Genomic DNA, 23,171 nt, shown 5'->3' with positions numbered 1-23,171 from the left:
TTCCAGTTGTTGTCTTTCTTTCATTTTCTTACTGGCGGCCTATTTGCAATAAAGCTTGCCCAAACGTGTCCATTTTATTTATTTTATTTATGGCCCACAGGGCCGACTACGTGTGGTTCACCTGTGGGGCATCGGTGCCCTGTGGCCAAGGTCCGCCAGCAAGATTTCTGGGCCTCATGGCCGGTTCCAGCAGAGGGGCCATGCCCCAACCCATGGGGTCCATAAGTGGTGCTCGGCCACAGACATGTGGTCCATAATGTGGTGCATCGATGCAGACAGCTGGTTCTGAGAGTTCCGGGCGCACAATGGCCGACTCACGCACGCTCCCCTCGGCGCCCAATGGCGCACAGGTCATGTGGGAGACAAAAGGGGGACAAGAGAAATGAGCGAGGGGTAAGGTCACAAGGGTACACGTCAATAAGGCAATGCAAGGCGAAATGCGAAAGCTCGTCCCTACCGTACGTCACCCCCCTGTCACCTACACTACCCTTGCCCTTACCCCATATGTACAAAATTTACACCTTTACAAATTCGTCGCTAATGTCTCGTCTCCCCATATTTCTCCAATACCAAATTCGTCACCACAATCCCTCTACCCAAAATTTGCCATCACCCAATTCATCATCAATCCTCATAAGGAGGAAGAGATGGAACAACAAAGCACAATGTCACACCCACGTCATGATGCGTCTCACAATCCAAACATTTGCACAGTAAAAAATAATCAAAACATGGCATGGTGTGGAGTACCTGTCACCTCAGGTGAGTGGATGCAGATGGTGCGAGGAGACTCCAATCCTAACTATCCTCTAAATGACATTAACACACTTTACACTACCCGGGGTCTCTCCCTGCCAATCCATTGGCCAACTTACACTATGGGTTCTAAAAACCAATTCCCATTGACCAAACTGTGGTGCTTCTCAATTTGGGGTCTCACTCCCCCGATTCATCTCCCGGTGCCCTCGCACAATTTCTGGGCTGCGACGTGTAGCTCTCCCAGCAGGTCTACCCACCTGCACACCTCCACCACTGCAGTTGCCACCCGAGCTTACCTAGCTCCTCACCCTAACCTAACTAACTGGGGAAGGCCCCTCCTGGCTCTGTCACCCCTTGGTGCCCTCTGGCACTGGGCTACCCGGGTCCGTCCTCCGGATCCTCGGGCCCCATCCACACAACTCTACCGGCTCCCAGAGCCCACCTGCGGCCTCACCTGGCCGACATCCTCACAGTGGTGGAGTGCCCAAACCAACTACACACACTAACAGGCTACACGCCCAGCCATTTCCACAACACTAATGCACCCATCCAAAGACCATTCTTTCACCCGCACCACAGGTGCCAATATCCAACCACAATTTACCTATACCCTCTACCTAACACTTACACTACCCGCCCCGGGTATCCGTGATGGGAGTCCACTCTTCCCCCATTCACACCTTCGCACCACGCACACCACTCCGTACCACTTACTCCAACTCTCTCCACACCACTCATTCTCTGCTCCATATATTCCACACACCATGTATTCCACACACCTGTTGGTGCACACCTGTGCACTCACACCTGGTGCCACCTGCACCCTTCTCTCCCCCAAGCGTATTCGCGCTGATGCACAACACTGCCTACTCACCATGACACTCATCCGCAATGCTCTCTCATTCATCACTTGTACACTCACACACACCTTGGAGCATTGCCTCACCGATGCCTCATTTGAAGCTGCTCACCAGCACTTCCATTCACACTGCATCATCTGCTCTGTCTACTCCCTTCTAAAACTCGCGCTCCTTCGTCATTATCAAACACTAAGCTACTACGTCCCCACTACAGGTACCAGTCACTAACTAACCTTAACGTCACCTAAGGTCATCTTCTCGGTCCCTACACATTATCCAAGCCCTCCCTGGCTAGTTTTCACTGCCATCAACCCCATAAACTAGTGCCCCTTTGCTCCCCTCTGTGAGGGATGACAGAGTTGCCATCCCACCACATCGGGGAGGTCCTACTATCAATTTGGCACACCAAATTTCAGCCAATCAAAAATTTTGCCAATCATCTGCCAATCACCGTACCAATCATCAAATTTTGCCTTTTTCTAATTTTGGGTCCGAAACACTAACCTCATCACTCGTCTACTTATTAGATCCTCTCGGTGCGCCAATTCCCTTCTAAAGCTCGGCTTCGTACAGCCGAGCAATGAATGCGGGTTGTTTTGTGCCAGCGGCTGGATACGTCCCGCATTCGGGGCAGGGACGGGGGCTTACCCGGGCCGAGATCCCACGCACCACCTCGGCGTGGAGCCATCCAATGTCCCGATCTCGACCTGCCAGCACGTCTCAACAAAAAGTGGTCGCCATGACGACCCTTCCTATCGAGCTGCCCGCTCCGCCTAGTTGAGCACGGACGCGGCCGTTCCAAGCGAGGCCCAGCGTGGATCGCGTACGGCGGTCCTTTCGAACCCGCCGTGGCTCGGATCCCCGCTGGTTCTCGCGGCACGCGAAGCCCGACATGCACCGAGGGCCCGATTCGGCTAAAAGTCGCTCTAACCGCTAACCCGGTTACCGTCGATGCCTCACCTGCATGCTTACACGCATACGCTACCCCTTTCTTGCTCATACCTCCAGCTGTTCCCATGCTCCTCGTACCTTTCCTTACACACCTCGGTACACTCATTCCGCTCACAGACTTGGTCACACACCTGACCACCGAACACCTTGGCACACATTTGTCGCTCGCACACCTCACCAACACACCTCTTCGCGCCCCCTCCTCGGTCACCTTCTCTGTGACAATCACAGGTGTGCTCTCACTCGCACACCCAACCACGTGCCTCACGACCAACTCAAGTGTGCCTTCCCACACACGCTCTACCATTCCAGGTGTGCATCCTTCCATTCCAGGTGTACATCCTCGCTCACCTGTCACAACCAAATCACGCTCCGTGTCACTCTCACTACTCTCACCTCCACTCTTGACAGCGCACTCCCCCTTACTCTCGACAGCGCACTCTTTCCTCATGCACCTGTCCATTACACACCTTTCTCGCGCACACTCTTGCGCACACTCTCCCGTTACACCCTCTGTAACACTCACCACAGGCGTGCATTCCCCCTTACTCTTGACAGCGCACTCTTTCCCCATGCACCTGTCCGTTACACACCTTTCTCGCGCATCCTCTTGCGCACACTCTTTCGTTACTTCCTCCGTAACACTTCCATGTACCACACCGCGCTTCCATGTACCCCCTCGCACACGCGCTACGACCGACTCACTTTCGACAGCACACTCACTGGTCGGCGCACACTTTTTCCTCACACACCCCATGGTCGGACATTCTCGCACACCTCGTTTTTCGCACACCAGACCTGTCGCACACTTCACCAATGGCCACTCACGAACACCCGGGTCCACATCAACCCCCAAGCCGACTGAAGCTTTCCTCACATCATGTACATTTCCGATTATATCGCCACTCACCTTGGCACCTCGTCGTCGCACCTCTTCTGCCACCTGCAACCTCTTTATTTGGTCAGTGAGCAGCACATCATGAGTTGAGCACCGACCTTGTACATATTCCATTACTTCCTCCTTTATCTCCCTCTTAGTTTCTGTCCGTCCCTTCTTAATTTCACTCACCCCCTCTAACACCTCCTTTAACTTTTGCTTCACCTCTTTTATTCCCCGGTGCGTCTCCTCAAGTTCGTCCTCTAAGGCTACCGTGACCGTCTCTATGTGCATCCTCACCTGCCGGTCCTTTGTCTCCATTACTTCTGTCACCTCATCCAACCTCATTGTCAGTCCCTCACGTACCATCTGACATTGCCTCTGTGTCGCTATTAAGTCATTTTAAATTTCTTTTTGTGTCGCCTTTAACCCTCCTAGTACCGCAGTGTTCTTTTGAACCTGCTCCACTAACTCCGTCTGTCCCTCTGTCAGCTGTTCCACCTCCTCCGTCAGATCTTCTATTCCCCCTTATAACTTTGCCATCCCATTTCTCACCTCTTTCTCCATACGCTTCTCACCTCGCTTTACCTCCTCGCGTAGCCCCGAGACCTCCTCACCTACACCTCGTTGTATCCCCTCCTTCATCTCCTCCATCTGGTTCCCCATCTGTTCGATTTCCCGGGCGGATTGCTCCCCTATTTCCCGTAATTTGTCTTCCATCCTATTTTCTAACCCCATTAACCCATTTTTCACCCCCTCTAACTGATTCTCCTGGGCAGCCATTCTATTTTCCACCCCCGTTAACCCATTCTTTACCTCTTTTATCCCATTGTCTAACCCCTCAATTTTAGCTTCTAGCCGTTCCCCCATTTCTCCCATTTTGCCCCCCATTTCTCCCATTTTGCCCCCCATTTCGCCCCCCATTACCCCCAATTGCTCACTCTGAGCCCTTATTTGCTCACTCTGAGCATTCATTTGCTCACTCTGAGCCTTCATTTGCTCACTCTGAGCATCCATAAGGGCCTTCATTTGGATCATAAAAAGGCCCCAATCCATCGGCGGCGCTGTTACGGTCACGGGCGTGGCTAAATTTGGCACCACAATAACCATGTGCGCGAGGCCGCCATTTTGTGCTTCTGATACCCCCTCAACCGCCTCCTCATTGCTCTCCTCCATTTCTCCCCTCTGATCCTGGGTTACCCCTAACCCGTCTATCTCCCCCACCGACATCCGATCGCCTTGATTGTCCATGGCGCGATTTCAAAATTCGTATTTTTATTTTAAAACAAAACAAATTTCACAGTTAATAATTTCGAGCGTGTGAAGCGCGCTTCGGGTCCAATCTCACTTCCTGACACCAAATTGTTACGGACACGGCTAAAGATGTTGCTTGACCGAGCGGAATGGCCGCCGTGTTCGTACAGTTAACCCGATTACCCCGAACGTTGGCCAAATCGCGTCACAGGTATTCAATTGGGGAAAACTCTAAAGCGATCGAATGGAAAGAGGAAGAAGAGGACGAAGACGTACAGAAGAGGAACAGGATTTATTATTTATACCACACAAACGAAAAGGAGCAGTCAAGGTTATTTACAGCAGGTGACACAGTGCAAAGATTAGCTTATCTAACTGGCTTACTTAATCCCAGACAGACCACGGACAAACGGACAAGGCTGACTCACACAGGGATTGATGGCAGGTAGACCGATGGCACAAGGTGCACCTTGGCTCGGGGACAGGATACAGCTCAGTCTTTGGGAGGTCTTTCTTAATGGCAGAGGTCTCTCGGCGCTCGGAGGGTGCGTCCTTTCTCCTTCAGCTCTGCGCGCATCTGACGTCACCACTCCCTCTGCTGCGCATGCTCAACGGGGAGTGACACGCCCTCGGCTGGTTGGTTCCGCCCCAACTGGGGGCCGGTCCGCCGCTTCCATTGGGTGCGGGGATTACCGGGCTCCGCCCTTGACGAGGGGCCGACAGGGAGCCCCTGTTTGTTAACCCCGTCGAGCACATGGCCAACCAAACCAAGCCAACCAAGCCGGAGTGAGGACGCGCACTCCCCGCGCTCGTGGTTGTTGTTGTTGTTGTTGTTGTTACTGTTGTTGTTGTTACTGAGAACTGTGAGGAAGAGCTGCGGGGAGGTATTGGGAGGTCCTAAACTTCCTAATGGTGCCATACAATCACATTCTGGTGCAACGAAGGGTCAGAATAAATGGAAACGAATCCTTAACTGACATAGACTAAGAATAACTAGCAAGATGTCCTATAGTTGTCTACATGAGATGCGGTGGACCTGGATGCGACATTCAATGGGGGGAAATAGGGGGAGGTCGGGTCTACAGAGTGTTGGTTACAGAAAGTGGGAATAGGGATTGAGGGATTGGGGAGAGTTGGGGAGTATTGAGGAAATAGGGGAATATTTACAAGCGGATATGGATGGATGTAAATCCCATATCCGCAACAATATATTGACGGCAACGAATTCCCTATAAAAAATATCTCCTGTCAGCAGACATGGACTGTCATAACGCTGCAGCGTTCATGTCGTTAATGGAAGAAAAAATCAGTAAGAATCGAACGGACATGTATTTCGAGAGGTTCCACGCTGCAGCACAAGAAGCAGCAGCAAAATATGACATTTCTTCTGCATTTAACACAATGCGCCAGAGGAGGCGAAAATAACTAGTGGGTGAACTGGCCCTAGATCAGCCCATTGAAGACCCCGTTTCTAGATTTCCAAAGTCCATGATGCGGTGATTCAGCAAATTAATGAATGGTTTGAAGATTTCAGAAAGGCAGTGGCACATTTTGCAGCCCTGATGCCATGTCACTTCCAGGATAGAGGTGTAGAAGACAAAGTAAGATGACTGGCCAAACACTATGAAAGGGTCATTAATGCTGACCAACTTCTGGTGGAGTATAAAAAAAAATTCAACACTGTGGGTGGTTCGTGTGCAGTGCAGCCACCCGGCTGCTGGTTGTATCATTTTTCTGTGGGCGCGTCTGCCACTGATGCAATGCCTCTTGATAACCAGTTGTCTGGTACTCATTTTGCCGACCTCGGAAGGACGACAGGCTGACTCAACCCCACCTGGCGTTAATTCAACGGGATTCGTACTCAGAACCTTAGGATCCCAAGCCCGCCGCCCTAACCATTAGGCCAACACCAGGTGATTTGAACACTGTACCAGCAATGGACTGCTACCGATAGTATTGAAACAAATACACAGAGTGTGCTTAAATTCATAATCAGGAACACACTGGAGTGCACTTAGGCCGATCTTACAAAACTGTATTGCACCTTGGGGACACTACCAATTCTACAGACATTTAGCAGGGTCAAACTTATCAAGAATCATCTTCGCTCCACAATGACTGGAGACCTGGAAGCATGAAGGTGTCTTGAAAGAGGAAAGAAGAGGTAGAAACCTGTAAGGTCAAAGTGATTTAGGGGGAGGGGAGATGGAAACCATTTACATGAGCCTTGCTGCTGTAAAGAAAAAAAATGAGCAATAATAAAATAGAGTGCAAAGGGGGGTGCGATTAGAAGCCTGAAAAAGGGGAGTAAACAAAGAAAAAATAAGTGGGGTGGAAGCCAAAAGGGGGAAATATGGAGGGGAGAGGGAACTTTGAAAGGAAAGAGGCAGAACACATCAATGCACCAGTGCAGCAAAGCAAAGCCACACTACAATTACCAAAGGAAATACAGGGTGGGATGGGCACGCATGGATAACCATTTAGAAAGGAGGATGGTGATGAATCACACACACCTGGGCAGGAAAGAAGAGATTCCTTGCTGCTGAAGCAGTCTCATGGTGAGGAATAAACTTAGTGATTGGCACATGCCTTGACAGCAGAGTTACCAAGACAGGATTTTGGGAATTTGTTCATGACCATTGCTGATGTACGAAATACGCAAGTTAAGTATAAAAGGGATGTAGAAGTTAAGTTACATCAAGTTACTTTGAAGAATAATGATAAGTACGAGGGTATGTTTAAAAGTAATACCTCCTATTATTTTTCTCCAAAACAGGTAAAGATGTTCAGAAGGTTGACAGATGCTTTGAACACTTCTTGCAATTACCTTCATGAGGTGAATGGTCACAACATGAATGCATGCATTTTACAAAGTCAATGTGAACAAAAAAAAAAGTAGGGCTTTAATAAATGTAATTAGTTGCTTAAACACCACAACCCACATTTAATTGAAACAAATGCAAAAAAAATAAAATAATGGGAGGAATCATACTAAAATACGCAATTTGGTGTCTTTAACTCCCCCAATCCCTTTCTTCCCCACCTTAAAGGGGTTTCACAGCAAAGGGGGATGCGTGTTGAGGTGTATATCCGTGTTAAGATAGCATGATTGTGGCGTTTTTCCAAAGCCACTTCTAATAACATAAGTAACAACAACACAAATATATAATAGCATAATATTAATGTTATTACAAAACAATATTAATACGAATAATATCCCGTCTCCCCAAAGGGTTTTGCCTCCTTGACCAAACGCTGTGTTAACGTGTATAAACAGCTTATTGTGCTATTTTGGTGGGAGCACCCCTACCACAAGTAAAAAATATTATCAACCACAAACACATTTGATTACCTTTTGAAACAGTCGCTCCTGCTGTTTAGCACTAAACTGAAAGGGAGGAAACCTGGAGTGTGCTTATTACTAAGCAGCTAGCTAGCGCTTGCCAAGCCAGCCGTTCCTTAACGGTTGTGAATGGAGTGCTTGCTCGAATGCTTAAACCACTTGGTGAACTGTCCACAAGAAACATGGTAAATGAACAAACACCCAATGTTCTTGAGGCCTGACCCTTGATCTACTGTAATCTATGTACCCCAGAGAGGAATGACCCTTCCTGCAGCTCCGTTAGGGAATGGGTGTACTAGTTATTATAAATATAATTTTAATGCTGTACACACACACACAAGCCGAACCTTTGGCAATTCTTTCAGCAATTTTTTGATTTTGTACGACCAATTAAATTTTTTAAAATGTTAAAATCAAAATGTTATGAAAAAAAATCATGTTAAAAAAAAAAAAAGAAATGACCAAAACGTTGAAATCTGGGAAGCCAACTGCATGACTATGAATTGAACGTCACCTTTCATGCCTCAATATAGCATGCAGCCTCATGAAAGTTTATCACCGACATGCTACGACGCTAACACTTTATCGCAGACCTACTAAACCTAAGCCAATGCTACGATGTGAACATTCAACATTTTGGTATAATTTATCCCATTACCTTAAAGATTGATGATGTTCCGGTGAGCTGAGCAGCAAAGGAAGGCATGACTCACTCGGTGCCTTCATTTGCAGGCTTTTCTGCACTCCATTGATTCAACAAAAAACAGATGAAAGTTTACTGGACATCATTGGATACAAAGCGTTTCAGTCCAAAAAATACAAGATTCCAGCAGGCGATTGAGGGTTTTTAAAAGGCGGGTACATTTTGGTGTTTCTCACCGTTAAGCTAAAGGCAGAAGTTGGCAGAGAAGTACTACACATGTTAATGGTAGATAAATCGCTGGAGGATGAAATGCTTTCGGTAGGAGATGAGCAATCACTGGGGTTTTTGTAACAGAGGTTCTGAAAATTGAGGTGGAAATGGTGGAAAAAGACAAAAAGAAATGACAGTTATTGTGGAATTCACCGATGCAACCTGCCATACACAACAGCAGACAACTTCCCGCACAACCCCCTCCCTTCAGATCCCATGCATTAAGTCAGAAACCTCAACACTTACCTCCATTTTTTTCATGCCACTTTTTTCTCACCAACGAACTGTCTTCCCGAGTCCAATTTCTTAAGCACCACCAACATAATTTCAAGTCTACCATCAGCCATTACCCCATGGTGTCTCCTATTTCCATGACTGAATTTTACTATACTACTCCTGCTGAGATCATTCCCACCCTTGTCACGCAATTCCTCTCCTTGTGTTGTGCTACAGAAGTTTATTATTACCAACACCACCAAAGGTGGATGGAGGTTATGTTTTCGCCCGTGTCTGTTTGTCTGTCTGTCTGTTTACAGGATATCTCAAAAAGTTGTGGACGGATACGGACGAAATTTGGTGGAAAGTTTGGGTATGTGACGAGGACGAAATGATGAGATGTTGGTGAAGATTCGAATCCTGGATTCGGATCAGATAATTTTTAACTGATTCTTCACCATTGAGTGATAGGGCTAAAACCGATATTTAACATGATATTTCAAAAAGGTGTGGACAAAGTATGACTGAACTTAGTGGATGAATTAGATAAGTGACCAGAACAAGCCGATTAGATTTTGGTTCAGGTCCGAATCCAGATCCGACCTATCAGTGGGATACAAAACTTTTTCAAAAATGATCGGATCCCGAACTGGATCTTCACCAAAATCTAATCATTTCGTCCTTGTCACATACTCAACCTCTCCAACTAATTTCGTTCGAATCCGTCCACAACCTTTTAAGATATCCTGTTCACAAACAAACAAACAGAATTCGTTGAAAACAGAACCTCCACCCACCTTTGGTGGCGGAGGTAAATATTAGTGTCATCAGCATTCAAAATGAAAGACATTAAATCAGATGTTTTATGAATATCAATTATATACAGAATGAAAAGCTGTGGTCCCAAAAGTGACCCCTGAGGTATTCCTCTTGCTATATTATCCTATGTTGAGATGTAGACAATTTGCATTTATTACACTGCAGTTGGTGCCAGGAAGGGCATCCGGCCATAACCAAAAAAAAAACATTGCCTCAAAAAGGGAACCATGAGGGCATGGGGTCCACAAGGCTAACCCCCGCTTTAGCGGGGAAAAATGGCCTTAAAACGATCATTCATTCATATTCATATACACTGCAAGTGGTCATTCAAATAACTAGCGGACCGGTCATGTGTAACCCCTCTGCCCCACACCTCTCTCCCCCGAATGCAGTAATTTTGCAATTTAGATAACATAATACTGTATTATGGTAATAGTGTCGATATGCCTTTGACAGGTCAACAGAAATACCTGAAATGAATGACATTTTCGAAGGCATCTATAACATTATTTGTAAGATCAATTAAAGCCATTGATATGGAATCATTAGTGTGAAATCAATACGAGATTTTGAAAAGAATATCATTTTTATCAGGAAGTTAAATTACTCTTTCAAATACAATGTTTTCCAATATTTTAGAAAAAACAAGGAAGTACCGTATTTTCCGGTGTATAAGTCGATGTGAAGCACAAGTCAAATTGGCTAATTTCACCAGTTTTATTTCCTTCATTCATAAGTAAGTCGATTTGGAGTATAAGACCAAGCTAAATCAACTGAGGTTCTTATGAGGCCAGAGCTAAGGCCTGCCTTTTTTACGATGAAAAAAGGTAAAAAATCAAACATTTGAACAGCCTTGGACGTGCACCTTGACCCCATGGCCAAGGCACAACGTCTATCAAGGCTGTCCCAATAACATTACACATGCGCCTCAACCCCAAGGCTGAAGCACATGGTCATTCAAACACATGCATCCTGACCCCGAAGGGCCACAATGCATGGTCATACCATTGGACCACTCCTCTCAATAGGAGTGAGTCCCCATGATCCCTAAATCAACTAAGGTAGTTAGCAAAACTCTGTCAGTCAAAACAATGGAGGTGTGAACTCCTCTCTGACACTCATAAAGCATCACCAGCTACAGTGCTTCAAGGGTCATGAATATGAATGAGTTATGTGCATATTATTTATGATATGAAAATAAAAAAACAATTTTCCCTCTAGTGCCACAAAGTGACAGCTCATTGCCATCTCATCATCATCACGACTCGTGATATATTTGTTAATTCACCATCCCCCCCCCTCCCCTGTTATCTACAGACATTATATTCACAAGTCTCATTCCAGACTACTCCATTGCCAACATGATATCCCACCATCCTCTTATACAAGTTTTGTTTTTGTGTATAATAAACATAAATTGCGGAATCCTCACCGGCTCAGATTTGCTCATGGGAAGCTCGCTATATCTACGCTTGTCCTTATCGAAACACAGAGTAGACTCTGCTTTGGAGATTATATGCTGAAGAGAGTCTGTCTTCTCCTCAAGTTCACGAACTTGTCGGCGATAGCGATCTTTCTCCTGAAGAAGAAGAAAAAAAAGATACCAGAAGATTCAACTTGAGTTTGTGATTTTGTAAACTGCAAGTGCAATGTGGTGCAGCAGCACCTCGGTTGATAAAACGGAATACTCATCTCTGTGAAGGCTAGTGTCCGTCTGTGGAGATGGACAAGATAAACAATGGATTTTTTTTTTAATTAAAAGTTGATACGAGCATATTTACCGGCATGAGAAATGGTGTGGCTGTTGTTTCGAGCATCAGTTCTTCATCATAACAAAAGACAGTCCTTGGTCACAGAAATATAACTTAACGATCAAAACATCAGCAAAGTCTGATTGATAAAGACAAAGAGTAATGAAAATAGTAATTTGGGGGTATTACTAAAGGTGGGCGCGATTCGGAAAATTTTAAGTCCGCTTACCGCTTATCCGCTCCGCCAGCCCGTGTAGTCCGATTCGCTTATCCGCTTCAGCGGCCGAAAATCTTAGTCCGCTTACCGCTTATCCGCTTATCCGCTTCGATTCGATTTTTTTAAAGCGCTTCGACGTTTTTAAAGCGATTTTTGACGTTTCTAAAGGGAATTTAATGCTTTTAAAGCCTAAATAGCCATTTCTAACTACTACAAAGACAAACAAAGCTTTTAAGATCAAAAATATACATTTTTATTTAAATAAAATTTATTCAAAATTTATTGAAATAAAGTTTTCCACTCGACTCTACTCTACTCTACAGTTAATTTAAATATCATTTTAATATATGCAAGTTACATTAAAGAAAAATCAATTTGCCCGTCCTTTCTTTGACAAGAGAGTCTACTAGTCAACAGACTAGCAGTCTGTTGACTAGTCCTCGTCTTCCTCCTCCACCTCGTGGGCCTTCTTGAGGATTTGGAGGTTGCCCTTCATGAAGACGAGGGCCTCGAAGTTCGGTGCAGCCAGGGCCGACCTCTTAGGCCTGAGGATGTCCGACCCGTAGCTGAACACGCGCTCGACCGAGGCAGAGCTCGGGAGCGGCGTGTTATGCCTGAGAAATAGAGTTACCCAAGCATCACGGAACTCGAGCGGGAAGAGATTGGGCGAGAGCCCCGGGTTCCCCCTCAGCGGCTTCCTCGACCAGTCGATTGAGTCCAGCGACATCCTGCTCTCGCTGCGCGCGAGCTGAGGGGTCAGGGCACAGATCTCCTGAATGTCCTCCACGTCCCCCATCATGTTGACCGCCGGGTTGTGGATGTCGCTGTGCTGGGACTGCTGGTTTGCGTCGCTCGTGTGCCTGTCCCTGGCACTGCCGCTGGGCTGGAGAGTCAGAAATCTCTCCATCTTGACGTTATTGCCGCTCTAGCGTCCAATAAAATATTCAGTTTTCACTTATTATTCACTTAAATAAATATTCACAATTCTAGAGTAACGGCTCAGGCTAACAGCTGATTTGGCGAATCGCGATGCGCTTTAATTTTTCGGTAGTCCGCTTACGCTTATCCGCTTCGGTTTCCGGGGTTTGGTCCGATTCGCTTATCCGCTTCGAAAACGTTAGTCCGCTGCAGCGGATAAGCGGACTTTCGAAGTGGACCGCCCACCTTTGGGTATTACGGTGGTCAAATATTGTATATGCATTTCACATATTTTAGTTGCCTTTTTGTAAGCAATGCACATGGAGTGCGATATGATCAGGAATAGGATAAATGTAGGAGACTCAAGTTGAGCTTGTCGAGAGCCATGAGCCTAATCTATACAATAATTTGCGAAGGTGTCGAGGTGATCCATCCTTTTGGAGCTAAAGGCTTTTTCCCCAATGCCCTCCCTCCCCCAAAGCTGACCCTCCAGTTGGAGGCGGGATGTCGTCCCATGGTGAAAACCACTCTTCGATTTTCCCGTCACCATCAACTTCGATGTCCACATCGCTAAGAAAGCAAACTTTGCTTCCCTGGGTCTTCACGCCCTGTCAGTGTGCTGAGCAACAGTGTACAAGGTCGTAGTGAACCCTGCTTCACTGGGGAGAGAGTGCCAAATCTTCTCTTCTATGTATCTTCTTCTTTTATTTTTCTATATAATAATCTTTCTGATCTATATAATAACAATACGCCGGATGTGGGATGTTGTCCCATGGTGCAAACCACTCCTTGATTTTCCCAACGCCGTCGGCTAAGATCCCTAAGAACGCAAACTTTGCTTCTCCGGGGGGAAGAAGTGCGACTGCGCTCACATTACCCACACTGGGCTGGATGTTCACACCACGCAGTCTTCACGCCCGTCAGTGTGCTGAGCAACAGTGTACAATGTCATCGCAAACTCTGCTTCTCCAGAGGGAGGGTGTCCGATCTTCTCTTATCTTTCTTTCTATGTTATAATGTTAAGGCCTTTCTGTTGGAGTATTTTTTACCATGGGCTTCTGTGAGTAAGTAACCAATAATTCTAGGATAGGGTGGCAAATTCATACAACTCACCTGCATACATTGAGAGTACATTGATTGAGCTTCATCTCGCCATGTCAGGGCCTGAATGAATGACAAAAGAGCATCCTGCATTAGCAAAAGCATAATGGCAGTAAGAAAACATACAGGGTTATTATTCACATTGTTAATAACATTTGTAGTTATTTTGGTAACAAGCCTTTGGTAACAAGCACAGTTACAATGCAGTTACAACATTTTGTACGAAATTATGGTGGATATCATGAAGTATATTGCACCATTCCTTCTTCTAAAAAAAAAAAACCCACCGTTTAGAGGCCATTTTTCCCTGCAAAGCGGGAGTTGGCCTTTTCGGGGACCGTGGTTGTTGTTGTTTTTTGGTCCCCTTTTTGAAGCAATGTTTTACGGCCGGATGCCCTTCCTGCCGCCAACCCTGTTTGTCGCCTTTTTACGATAACCAGGGAATTACCAGTGTACTGGTACTCAATTTGCCGACCTCGGAAGGATGACAGGCTGAGTCAACCCCCCTGGCGTTAATTCAGCGATCGACCGGGATTCGAACCCAGGATCCTTGGATCCTAAGCTGGCACCCTAGCCGCTAGCCCACCACGGGGGAAGCAAGTGAAATTTCAGTGGTTTGAGGAAGAAGTTAAAAAGACAAAGGAACATGCTATTCAGAGAACAAAAGTTCCAGGAATAACTAGGCCAAGGCATATATATATATATACACAGGGTGATCCAGAAACCCTGGGCACATTTTGAAGAACGATACCTGCAACAAACAACTAAGTTTATTATTGTTCTTTGGTGCAAAACAAAACATCATTACTCGTAAATGGATGTGACTGCTTTAACATGCACAAGCATCATGTGATATGGATTGGGGTCACTGTGCTGCACGCGTTTGTCTTTGCATTAGATCAGTTCATTGTGAATTATACACCCTGATATGATGGAGGATATCGTGAGACAGAAGATTCGTGCTGTACGCTTGTATTCTGCATCTGGAAAATCGACTGAAGTTCATAGACAACTTGTAAAAGAATGTGGCGCCGACGCAATTGACAGAAGAACCATCGGCAGAATAAACAAGCAGTTTGATGAAACCGGCAGCATTCTTCCAAAACAGTCACCTGGAAGGTCCCGTACTGTTCGAACTGAGGAAAGTAGAGCGGTCATTCAACAACAACTCGACAGTAACACACCATTATCAACTTGTCGTTCATCAAACGTCACCAACATAAGCCGATCATCGATTTAAAGAATACTAAAAGACCTTAATGCGAAACCATACATACCCATGTTAATTCACCAACTATATGAGGATGATTTTGACAGGCGTGTTGAGGCAAGTGAGACATTGCTTGGGTTAATGGATTTGGACAATGATTTGCAGAACAGGATCTTGTGCTCAGATGAATCCAAGTTTACCTTATCTGGTTCTGTGAATCATCATAATTGCGTCATATGGGCAGTAGACAACCCACGATTTACTGTTCAGCACAGCGTCCAGTATCAAGCTAGTATGTTTGTCTGGGCAAGTATCTCTTCTGGAGGCATTGTTGGACCAATATTTTTCGAAGAATATATGAATGCTGTAAATAACCTTCTAATGCTGGAGCAGCATGTATTTCCACTCAATGATGGCCAAATATGGTTCATGCATGATGGTACGCCTGCTCATTATGCTGCCAGTGTACACCAGGCCCTTGATTTGAACTTTACAGACAAATGGATTGGCCGTCGTGGTCCGGTTGAATGGCCGCCGCGGTCTTGTGATTTAACAACACCCTGTAATTTCTTCCTTTGGGGTTTCCTCAAACACAAAGTATATGCGAGGAATCCTACGACCCTTAGAGACTTAAAACAATTCATCCGCAATGAGACTGCTGCCTTAACGACTGAAACATACAGAACTGTGTGTCAGAGTGCAGTTTGAACATTTGAGCTGATCTGTTTCATGTATATCAGACTGATCAGACTGTTTAATGAGTAATCATGTTTTATTTTGCACCAAATAATAATAAACTTAGTTGTTTGTTGCAGGTATTGTTCTTCAAAATGTGCCCAATCTGGACCACTCTGTATGTATGTATGTATGTATGTATATGTATATATGTATATATGTGTATATATATATATATATATATATATATATATATATATATATATATATATATATATATATATATATATATATATATATATATATATATATATATATATATATACAGTCACTTGAAAAAGTAAGTACACCCCATGTAAAGTTTTGACTTTTTCAACATATTTCAACATACAGCTATTTGATCTTCATTTCCACAATATTGGTAGATAAAGGTGATGTAATGTAACAAATATCATGAAACATTTACATTTTTTAGTCCATTGTACAATTTAAATAAACATAAATGCAAATTTTGCATGTGGAAAAAGTAAATACTTTAAAGTAAAGACCCAGGGAAGCAAAAAAGTAAAGACTTATTATATCACCTTTATCTATCAATATTGTTGAAATGAAGATCAAATAGCTGTATGTTGAAATATGTTGAAAAAGTCAAAACTTTACATGGGGTGTACTTACTTTTTCACGTGACTGTAGGTAGGTACAATACCCTATATTGCATCAAATATGGTGGTCCAATATGACACAATAAAACACATTTAATAAGTACTGTACATGCTGCTTTGTAGAATGGCAAAACAATGGGAATCCAGATTAGGAGGGTATATTTGAAGTTTAAAAAAAAAAAAAAAAAAGAAGTAAAAGTTGCTTCAAATGAATCCAAAGCTATGGGAAAATTATAATATAAAAAACAAAACTGTACACAAGAGATTGCATCTTAGTGGGGCAGATTTGTGTAAATATCCATAAGGATTGTGGGTTTTGTGGTAAAAGCACCAAAATTGGCATATATGATGTTAAGGACCTACTAATTGATTTTAGATATAGTACCAAGCAGGAATTTTTCCGAGAAGCCCACAAAGTGGAAAAATCCAAAATGGCCGCCGGCCGATTCGAAATATCTGTTAATTGTCATATCTTTATGAATAGTCAACGCAGAAACCTGAATGAAGTGTCTTTTTGTATGTTTCTGTACATGACGAATCCAATGGAACCATTATTTGCTTTGAAAAATGCATATAAATCAATATAATGGTCAATTTCAGGTTGAAATTCAAGATCGCCACCATTCGATTTGTCGATATCTAGCAAATGTCATATTATACACAGTAATTCATATCACACCATGGATGAAGTGTATTTTATATATTAGACAGTATACATATTTCAGCCACAGTCGCACCATCAATAAAAAAAACAATAACATGGTTGTGATTTGTGTCATGCGGCACCCATACCGAGTGTCATATCTTCCCCAAAATATGTATATCGTATGAATATGTCTTTCCAAACAGGAGGAATACAATGATACCCTCACCTCATTGCATCATCGTTTGGCTTAGATTGTCCATCGTGCCTTGCAGGATCTTGTAGTAATTAGGTGTGGGAAAACGAAATAGGTTATTGTCGTTATAATATTAATGTTTTTTTCGTTATAGGTGACTGAACAGAAGTGACTGAAATCATGTCGACACGCAAGAAGTGCAAGCTTGTTCATAGAGAGACATTAAGATCACCTGCGGCCACAAATGAACCTATTGACTGGAGTCTTTGTGCTTTATGCCAGGAACGTTCAGACAAACCATTGAACTGTCCAGCCAAATCAAAACGTCCTGACGTCGGTGCTGGATATCATACTCTCGGTGATAACTTGAACAGTTTTCTCAATTTGGACAGCCAGCCATTACCTATCGACATAAGTAGGCTTGATGAAGGAGACGGTATTGGACACACACTGGCACGCAATCATGCCCAATGGCATGCATCATGCCGCTTGAAGTGCTGTGCCAGTCGTCTCGCCAGAGTTGAACTAGCTTCACTTCCAACTGCATGTACCAATACCCCTGGAGAAATACCATACATGTTAAGGCAGGCTGAACACAGAGATTCTCCAGAAGATTCAAAATGCTTCTTCTGTGATGAATCTGGAACGGAGATGGCGCCTCTGCATGAAGCGATGACACCAAAACTAACACATAGGGTTAGGCAATGTGCACTAAAAATACAGGATCAAAGGTTGATTGCGAAAATCAGTCCTCGTGACCTTGTGGCCCAGGAAGCGAAGTACCACTCAAATTGCCTTGTCAAATTATACAATGCCAGCAGCAGGAAGACAGAAGATGGTGTAAAGGAGAATATCGACCTAACCACGAGCATACTGCTTCGGCACAAGTCGCATTTGCTAAGGAGACTGCTGCTCTTGTTCGAGTAATAGAAGACATGGGAAATCCATTCATGGAAGAGAGTGATGACCTCCTGGTACTTGACAGCCGAGATGTTGCTGATCCAGCTGTTGTCCAAACTGTGCGTGCGATAGAGAAGACAGGCCAGGAACAGTATGACAAGTACGTGACTGAGCGAGTGATGGAGCGAATTACACCAGTATCTGATCCCATATGTAAAAATCAGATGCCTTTGTTCAGCCGACCACCATGTCGAGTTCCGTCTAAAGCGAAACAGATCGTGACATCACTCAAGAGTGACTGTGCATTGTTTTCCAGACTGTACATTGCCTGTCAAACCCGTGATGGAGACTTGGACAATTTCTTCCAGCATGAGAATCATGCCTACCCTCCGTCATTGTCGCAGCTGGGAAAACTAAGGTTTGGGTCGAAGTCTGATCTTGTTGAATGTCTGGAAAGGTGCTGCACATCATGTGGGGATGCCCCATTAGTTGATGTCATCATATTGGATGGTGCTGCAATCATCAACATGCTCAGGCCCATTGGCATCAAAACGTTCCAAGAATATGCTACACAAGTATTTCTGCCTTATGTCAAAGCACAGCTGCGCAACGTGATGAGAATTGACATAATTTGGGATGTGTACCTGGAAGAGAGTCTGAAGACCACTGCGAGAGAGAATCGAGGAAAAGGTGTTCGGCGGCGTGTTGCACCATCCAACATGATCCCAGGAAATTGGCAAGAGTTCTTGAGATTGGCAGACAACAAGACAGAACTATTCGACTTCTTGGCACACCAGGTAAGCTTTCAGTATTTCACTGGCTTTTAAAAAACCATATACATGTAGAATCGATTGTAAACTACACAATATCAATGACATGAAATTTAATCTAGCTTCTTTTCTTTGCCAATTTAGGTTGTAGAACATCTTTCTGCAGAAAAGGATGTGTATATAACATGCGGTCAGAATGTGCTCTGCACAAGAGTTCACCAGGACATCTCATCTCTAGCACCATGTACGCATGAGGCAGACACACGGATGCTCCTTCATACAGTTGATGCAGCAAGGAGAGGGTATCGCCGAATCATGTTGCGTACTGTGGATACAGACGTGCTCGTCCTGGCAGTGTCTACTGTGGCACGCCTTGAAAACACTGAAATTTGGGTTGCTTTTGGCACTGGAAAGCACCTGAGGTACATTCCTGCCCACGATATCGCCACTGAGCTTGGTAGTGAGAAGGCATGTGCACTTCCTATGTTTCACGCCTTCACTGGTTGTGATACGGTGTCGTCATTCGCTGGTCGGGGGAAAAAGACTGCGTTCGACACATGGAAGTCCTTCACTGAAGTGACACCAGTAATCTCTACCTTGCTAACGGACCCGACGTCGCTCAATGATTGCATGTCTGTGCTCGAGAAGTATGTCGTCCTGTTGTACGACCGCACATGCACAGAATCTAACGTTGATTCAGCTAGGAAACACATCTTCACTACAAAAGCGAGGTCCATCGACACCATATCACCCACCAGAGGAGCACTGTTACAGCACACAAAACGGGCAGTATACCAAGGTGGACATGTGTGGGGACAGGCACTTGTCCGTTGTCCAGTACTTCCATCACCAGACATGTGGCTGGCAGAAGAGTGCCACACAGGGTTGGCAACCATTATGGACGGTATTACCAGAGGCAGTGGCATCTTGTTCCGAGTTGCTCAGGTGTGGGTGCCAGAAAGGTTGTAGGGGACTATGCAAGTGTGTTAGAGCTGCTCTTAAATGTACATCACTCTGTCGTTGCAGTGGTAATTGTGACCACAATGAGAGCAACTAATAGTTGTTTCAATGTAACATAAACATCCACACTCGAGAAAAACCATACACATTTTCGCACTGAGGGAAATGTTTCAGCCAGAGTGTACTTATTAAGTACTACTTAATATCTAAACCCAATGTCCAACATGTCATAATCAACACAGAAGTGTGAATATGTTTAAGGCTCGACGCTGGGTAAATATTCTATAAATGAACCAGCAGAAACTTGAAAAGTGCAAAATTCATGGTGTTGTTCAAAGTAATCGGCAACAATGTAATGATGTATGGTATGGGAAGTGTTATTTAATGTATAATGCATAGAGTATATATGCATTGGATACAAATGTGTAGATCTATATAATATGTTACTTAGTTTGTGTGGTATTTTTTCCTCCATCTTAATATGATTTAGAATTTGCAACTCGTAGTATAAATGATAAAGTAAAGTCGACTGTTTATGTATCTGGTCGATATCATAGAACTTGGCATTGCCATTGGTCACTATGAATTCAGCTTTTCTTAATTAGTGGTGCCATTTTGTCTGACATATGTGAATAAATCTACAACATACTTCATCCATGGTGTGATATGAATTACTGTGTATAATATGACATTTGCTAGATATCGACAAATCGAATGGTGGCGATCTTGAATTTCAACCTGAAATTGACCATTATATTGATTTATATGCATTTTTCAAAGCAAATAATGGTTCCATTGGATTCGTCATGGACAGAAACATACAAAAAGACACTTCATTCAGGTTTCTGCGTTGAGTATTCATAAAGATATGACAATTAACAGATATTTCGAATCGGCCGGCGGCCATTTTGGATTTTTCCACTTTATGGGCTTCTCGGAAAAAATCCTGCTTGGTACTATATCTAAAATCAATTAGTAGGTCCTTAACATCATATATGCCAATTTTGGTGCTTTTACCACAAAACCCACAATCATTTCACAAATCTGCCCCACTATCTTCATGCATATAAACTATAAAGTGCAGATATAGTGAAACATGTAGAAGTGAGAACTTCCCTGGTGGTTGGATTGGACTTGACTTTGTGGACATCCTGTGCTTCACTCTCAACCCTAAAACTACATCTTACTATAATTCACCAAATGTACGTCTGTCCGTTCGAAGGTACCGCAAATATGGCTGAACCGATCGCAACGATATTTTGGGTCGGTATTCCTGGGACCCCTTGGAGTAAAATAGGCTATATTGTTTTTCAATTTTTTTCCCAATTTTCCAAGTTTTCCAATTTTCCAGTTTTTCCAAACACGATGGAATAATATTTACTGATATGAACAGTGATGTGGCTTTTGTTGAAATTCTACATACAAGGAGAGAGTAGATCGACTCCTGACGAACTCTTCCGATATAAACGTGCGGCTCCGAAGTAACATGGCAGCGTGTGCAAAGCGACTGAGAAACAGGTGTAGCGGCCGCTTCCGTGTTACAGATTCGGCACGCACTCTTCCCACATAAACATGCGACTGAGAAAGACGTGTAGCGGCCGCTTCCGTTTTGCAGAGTTCAATCTTTTTTCAAAATGGGCGCCATGTACTGTTTAGATTTTGATGATTTGCGTGTGATATGATTCAATGGATGTTTATATGAATCGTTTAAAATAAAAACAGCCTTCAATTTCTGATATTTTGCCTTTTCATTTGGGCTTCTCAATTGAACCCCGCCCATAGGGCGGGTACCATTGCTAGTTCATATAATCCATGGTTAGTTTACCCATTCGAATTTTTTTAACAAATCAATAAGTTGTTCAACTATTTTTACTCTCGTCTTTTCTTTAAATGCCAGGTGCATTCAATTACAAATGTGAGCATCACGTGGCCCCACTCTCAAATGTGAGAAACGTGATTGATTTTTGGATTTATTTGGATGAAGTCGAGTGAAGTGGGGTCGAGGCTGTTTATTACTGATACGTGAAACACCCTGCAACCCAAGCCTACAAAAACAGTTTTTTGGAATGCTGGCTGCATTTTCCATCCAATCGTCATGTAACTTTGCTTTAAAAAATTCCATGGGTAGGTGCTCCTATGTTGAAGGTTTCATGGTAATCGTTCAAGCGGTTGTAGAGAAAATTAATTTAAAGTGAATAAAAGTGAAAAGGTGAGGGCAGAAAAAAAAAGAAAAAAAAAAGTGAGGGCCTCAGTCAACATTCCACAACATCGTCAATGATGGTTGTGGACACTTATTACTAGTAAAAATAGAGCCTGGTTCCTTTTGATTATTTAGATAGTTCATGGTATACATGGTTCATCCTGAAGAAGTCACAAGTCTGCACTCATCCTGATTGCCCCCAATAAAGGTGGAACTGGTAGGCCAGTTGATCTAAGATCATTGTGGAGCCACTGCGTGCTCACAGATATACCAATTAAACCACTCAAACAACTTCTGATTATGTAACATTACGGCAGTTTAAAAGTCATTTTGATATAGTTTTGGATTTGTTATCTACTTGGTAAGATTAAGCCTGGTGTTGGCTTAGCGGTTAGGGCACAGGCTTGGGATCTTAGGATCCTGAGTTTGAATCCCGATTGATCGCTGAATTAACGCAAGGGGGGTTGACTCACTGACTCAGCCTGTCATCCTTCCGAGGTCGGCAAATTGAGCACCAGCTTGCTGGGATGAATGATCCCGGTGTGTACCCCGATTTAGAATAGGTACACCATATCCCTGCGCATCGTAAGAGGCGACTAAGGGTTGTCGTCAGCAAGGGCATCTGGCCATAAAAAACATTGCCTCAAACTGGGAACCATGATTGTCATGGGGCCCGCAAGGCTAACCCCTGCTCAAGCGGGGAAAAATGGTCTTAAAAAGATCATTCATTCATATACTTACTTGGTAAGACAATTTCATTTCAATATTTCAGTTGAAAATAACTTGCAGTATGGATGGTATGGTGAGGTATTCCCTCCGCCACCAATGGTTGATGGCGGTTATGTTTTCACCCCTGTCTGTCTGTTCGGCTGTATGTCTGTCTGTGGACAAGATATCCCAAAACGTCATTAACGGATTCAGACGAAACTTGGTGGATAGGTTTGGTGACTGACAAGGAAGAATTCATTCAATTTTG

General features: G+C 44.1%; 1 protein-coding gene across 1 annotated transcript in view; it reads right to left on the bottom strand.

The window, feature by feature from the left end:
* LOC137433168 (uncharacterized) overlaps positions 1–23,171 on the bottom strand; it is a 182,872-nt gene that overhangs the window by 43,356 nt on the left and 116,345 nt on the right. Inside the window, exons 10-13 of the mRNA XM_078782663.1 lie at positions 13,992–14,042; positions 11,425–11,571; positions 8,924–9,046; positions 8,703–8,782 (exon numbers count right to left, since the gene is read on the bottom strand). Coding sequence (XP_078638789.1) covers positions 8,703–8,782; positions 8,924–9,046; positions 11,425–11,571; positions 13,992–14,042 — 401 coding nt within the window. The remainder of the gene's footprint in view (positions 1–8,702; positions 8,783–8,923; positions 9,047–11,424; positions 11,572–13,991; positions 14,043–23,171) is intronic.

The sequence above is a fragment of the Myxine glutinosa genome, chromosome 1 (assembly GCF_964187855.1).
Source record: "Myxine glutinosa chromosome 1, kmMyxGlut1.1, whole genome shotgun sequence".
NCBI classification, from domain to species: Eukaryota; Metazoa; Chordata; class Myxini; order Myxiniformes; family Myxinidae; genus Myxine; species Myxine glutinosa.
This window is presented reverse-complemented; position numbering and strand designations above follow the sequence as displayed.